The sequence below is a fragment of the Peromyscus californicus genome, unplaced genomic scaffold, assembly GCF_007827085.1.
Source record: "Peromyscus californicus insignis strain IS unplaced genomic scaffold, ASM782708v3 Scaffold_6__1_contigs__length_162567912, whole genome shotgun sequence".
Classification (NCBI taxonomy): Eukaryota; Metazoa; Chordata; class Mammalia; order Rodentia; family Cricetidae; genus Peromyscus; species Peromyscus californicus.
This window is the reverse complement of record NW_026294584.1, coordinates 103070914-103075312: the sequence shown is the minus strand read 5'-3', so window position 1 is coordinate 103075312 and position 4399 is coordinate 103070914. Positions and strand designations below refer to the sequence as shown.

The window sequence follows — 4399 nt, the reverse complement described above, 5'->3', positions numbered from 1 at the left end:
AAACTTTAGGGAGAGAGAAGCCTCAATACCAGGTTAAAACAAAGTGAACCCAGGTTTCTAGAAGCCAGACTTAAGAAAATTACTATTTTGTGCTCATACAAAAAGGCTATGCAGTGGGTTTATTGTTGTCTTTTAAAATTACATTTAAAATTACAGCATGAGTGTGGAGGTGAGATTCTGTTCTCACCTATGATATGGATCCTGGGGATTGAACTCAGGTCTTCAGACTTGGCAGAAGCGTCTTTGCCCACTCAGTGGTCTCAGCAGCCCCTCCTTTGGGCTTTTTTTTTTTTTTTTTTTTTTTTTTTGGTTTTTCGAGACAGGGTTTCTCTGTGTAGCTTTGTGCCTTTCCTGGGACTCACTTGGTAGCCCAGGCTGGCCTCGAACTCACAGAGATCCGCCGGCCTCTGCCTCCCGAGTGCTGGGATTAAAGGCGTGCGCCACCACCGCCCGGCTCCTTTGGGTTTTTGATAGCCTGGGCTGACTCAGCCTGGTGCTTCTGGGCACCGGGCTTAGATCTGGACTTCCAGCCTGGCTTCATGTGCTAGGCTCAATTCAGGGGCACTGGGAATGTGCTCAGCAGGCCGGCCAGCAGAACCAGGCCCAGCACAGTCACAGTTACCAGGGCCACATCCCACAAGATCCCTGAATAGGCCCAGGATGGTGGTAGCTTCCAGCCACAGCTACCCAGCTCATAGCCTGTCAGCTGGCCCAGTGGGCGCCTGGTGGCCAGGTCAGGGCTGGCACAGTACACATGTAGCAGGGCCTCAGGCATGTGGTCCTCCAGCCAGAGGCGCAGGTAGGTGAGGCTGCAGTCACAGTGCCAGGGGTTGTGTGTCACATCGAGGTTCCACAGCTGAGGCATGTGGTCGAAGGCACCCGGGGGCACCGAACGGAGGCTGTTGTTGGCCAGTAGGAGCTGGCGAGTGTGAGCTGGCAGGACAGGCAGGGCTGTGAGGCCTTGCCCCTCGCAGTTCACCTTTAACCCCATGGTTTCCAAGGCCTGGCAGGTACAGGGCCTTGGGCAGTCCTGGGTGGCTGTGGCCACAGGCCAGAGCAGAAACAGGAAGCCCCAGGGAGTCATCCAGCAGGCAGGCTGTGGGCAGAGTAATGAGAGTGGGACCTGTCAGCCTGTTCAGGATACCTATGCTGGACAAAGGTGTGTACTTTCTCTCCAGGCCTCTGGAGGGTGCCGGAGCTCTATGCTCTGGGATAGGCTGAAACTCACTATGCAGCCCAGGAAGTGTGGTAGAGAGGGACAAGGTCTTCCTGGTCTCTGGCAGCTATCCCAGCCCCTGCTCAGATAAAGGAGCAGGTGACTGACTGCTAAGGGACTCCAGTCTTAGTCCCTGGCCACAGAGGCTAGGAAAGGTCCCTTTTGACTGTACCCAGTCCTTTGCCTGAGCCTGGAGTCAGGCCATGGAATGCGTTCTACAACTTGGCCGCTCTCTCATGATGCCTGATTCAAACAACCTGCAGGGCTTTCAGAGTGACAGCTCAGAGGGGAACTCATAGAGACCTGTCTAGAAAGCCATTCATCTAGGCTAATGGCCAGAGCTGGGAAATGAAGGCCCAGAGAGGGAAAGCACTTGCCTAGGGTCACCCAGAAGTCCACAGCAGAGCGCAGAGTCAGGAAAACGTCTCAGGACCATCTGAGGTAGCCTCGTTTGCTGCCTTCCCTCCCAGATTAGGACTAGGGCCTTTGTTTTCCCTCCTCAAGCATTTGCTTTCCTACCAAGCCCCAACTCACAGCAGGTTTCGGGAGTGTTCATTGAATGACTCATGAGTCTTGATTCAGCCAAGTTGCGGGTTGACACCTTAGAGCAAATGTTCTCCTACATTCCATCTTTTAGTGGAGAGAGTCAAGGGAGAGACTCTTTCTGCCAGCTCCTCTGGAGTAGACACCAGGCAGGAGGTCCTGCTGGAAATAAGATCACTTACCTGTGAGGCCTTGGTTGGGACACACTTTCTGTGAGCTGGTGGCGTCCTGGTTAAGGCGGTGGTGGTAGTGTGGGAGCTGTGGGAGCTGTGGGAGCTGGCAGTGGTGGCTGCTGCCTGAGCGGAGGAAGGAAATGATGAAAATAGCCTGGCTTATCCCCGAAGTACAGCCCTGAGGGCCTATCTCAGAGGCAGGAGGCTCCCAGGGTCCCTGGGCCTTGGGCGTGGAAATGCAGGCCAACTCCACTTTAACCTGTGGCCTTGTGTGGTGGGTCTGGAGGCCAGTGGAGGTGCCCCTGCCTGGTCCTAGGAGTTGGGGAGGGCTTCCTGGAAGAGAAGATGCTTAGATGAGTGATGATTGGCTGTAAGTTTTTTACAAATGTGGGCAATGGTCCTGGTTCTCCACCCGAGGTGTGGGATGGGAACACAAGGATGCCTGTTTATAACCCTCCATTCCTCTGAAGACGGCAAGGGAGGCTCCTTTTTGTCCATGGTGTTTTTTTTTTTTTTTTTTTTTTTTTTAAAAAAAACACCTTCTCTTTCCTTTTCTGATAGAGATGCAGGTTTGCAGACTGAACCTCTCAGAGGCCGGGCCCAGCTGCAACCAAAGACCAATATACATCTCATATTTACTTTTTTCACTCCTGTTAGTAACCATAATGTTTCCCTTACAAGATAAATGTAGTTTCAGTTTAATTAATGCTGTTGGTATTACAAAAGATTAATCAAAATCAGGCCTAATGGTCAAACATACACATCATGAAATTAAAACTCAAATGTGTGCATTTTTATAATAAATCATAAAAATTCCACACTTGTGGAATTGTGACCGCTAACCAAGTCAGTTGATACTTAGCAGATGCCAGAGTTCATGTGCGCAGAAGATGGGGGGCGGGGTGCCGGTGAATCCTGGGCTGGAGTGACACTTGTTGAAACTGGGGCTCCTGGGACTGTGGGAGGAAGGATGGGTCACTGGGGAAGGAAGAGATCCCTGACCAGCCCTGTGGTCATGGCTGGTGTTGGCCAAGATCAGCAAACACGGTCTGGAGAGACTCAGACGGATTTAGGGATGGAGAGGGAACCTGAGGCTGGAGCAGCAGTACCACTGGCTAAGGCATGCTGGATCTTGTTCAGCAGGCAGGTGTCATGCCAGCTGGGACAGAGGCCTCCAGTATGTCCTGCGACCAGTTCTTAAGTAGTTCTAATGTAGCAGACGTCACACTGGCCCAGAGTCGGGCCAGAAGGCTGCTACGCCTCTCTTACTCTCCCGCATGCCTCTCCCAACCTCCACAGACTAGCTGCTGTCTTCCCTGGAGGGCAGGCCTTTGGGCGATGACTGGGTCTCCCTTTAAGCCTGTGAGAGTCATGTACTCTCTTCACAGCATTTGTCCACTTCTGTTTTCAGTATGGGGGCTCGATACACATGGCCCACCCACTGGCTGAGCTCTGGCTCTCCAGGGCCAGCTTCCTCAACCTTCTGCAGCTGCCTCAGAGAGAGTAGGAAGGTGTTCTCTGGTCCCTGCGGTCATACCTGTCTGGAGCCTGTTTTCCTGTGTCTGTGAGGACTCTGGCCCTGATTGGGGGGCTCAGCCTCTGTGAGTCTTTCTTCCTTTGTGGTAGAGTCTTGGGCATCAGGAATCTTCACTGTCCCAACTTCAGGGCAGCTGATTTCTCTTCCACGTGGGACCAGAGTCCCTGGGTGAGTGAGGATCCCATAGCCTCCTGGCTGTGCTCCTGGCTAGGCCGGTGTGGTCTGTGTCTCATCTATTCAGGTTTCTAAGATTTCCTTATTTTTAGCAGGTTACAGCATCATCAGCAACTACAAAACTCTACACAAATAATCTATTTTTTTTTTTTTGTGGAGAAATTGTAATGTTCAAAAGAATAGGAAGAAGAAAATTAAAAATTTCTTCCACCCCCAACATAAATAAGAATGCCTTTGGGGCCTGGTGTCAGGGTACAATTCAACACAGAGCGCTTGTCTAACATGTGCAGGCGCCTGAGTTTGGAGCCCCAGAGTCATACGTACACCTACATAGAAGTATTTTTTCTTACCCAAATAGAATCATCCAGCGCTCACTCTATCCTGGACCCTCCCCTTCCCGCTGTGACTAAACCCACATCCAGGGCATCCGTCATGGAGGCTAAGTACCGCTTCGTGGGTGTGGCTTCCTTAAAGAATCCTCTTATCTCGGTTGCACAGGTCCTTTGTGGTGCTGAGAGGATCAGAGCCCCCCCCCCCCCCCCCCCCCCCCCGCCCCCACCGACCGGGGCAGCGGGGGAGGGTTCTGGAACTGTGGCTGAGCACTGGTAAGATTACAAACAAGGACTGTTAACCACTATTAGGACTGTTCTTTCAGCTTTTATAAGACGCCATAGTAAATAGTCTTTCAATGCTTTTTGCATTTTTTCCCCCTCTTTTGAGACAGGGTTTCTCTGTGTAGTTCTGGCTGTCCTGGAA

At 51.9% G+C, this 4399-nt stretch overlaps 1 protein-coding gene across 1 annotated transcript; it reads right to left on the bottom strand.

Annotated features, from left to right (window-relative positions):
* Window positions 1–317: 317 nt before the first annotated feature.
* On the bottom strand, window positions 318–2125 carry Gp9 (glycoprotein IX platelet). Its single transcript, XM_052721831.1, has 2 exons — window positions 1942–2125; window positions 318–1096 (listed from the first exon to the last, which is right to left on the bottom strand). The coding sequence occupies exon 2, from the start codon at window positions 1082–1084 to the stop codon at window positions 551–553; it is 534 nt and encodes a 177-aa protein (XP_052577791.1). The 5' UTR covers window positions 1085–1096; window positions 1942–2125; the 3' UTR covers window positions 318–550.
* Window positions 2126–4399: the final 2274 nt, after the last annotated feature.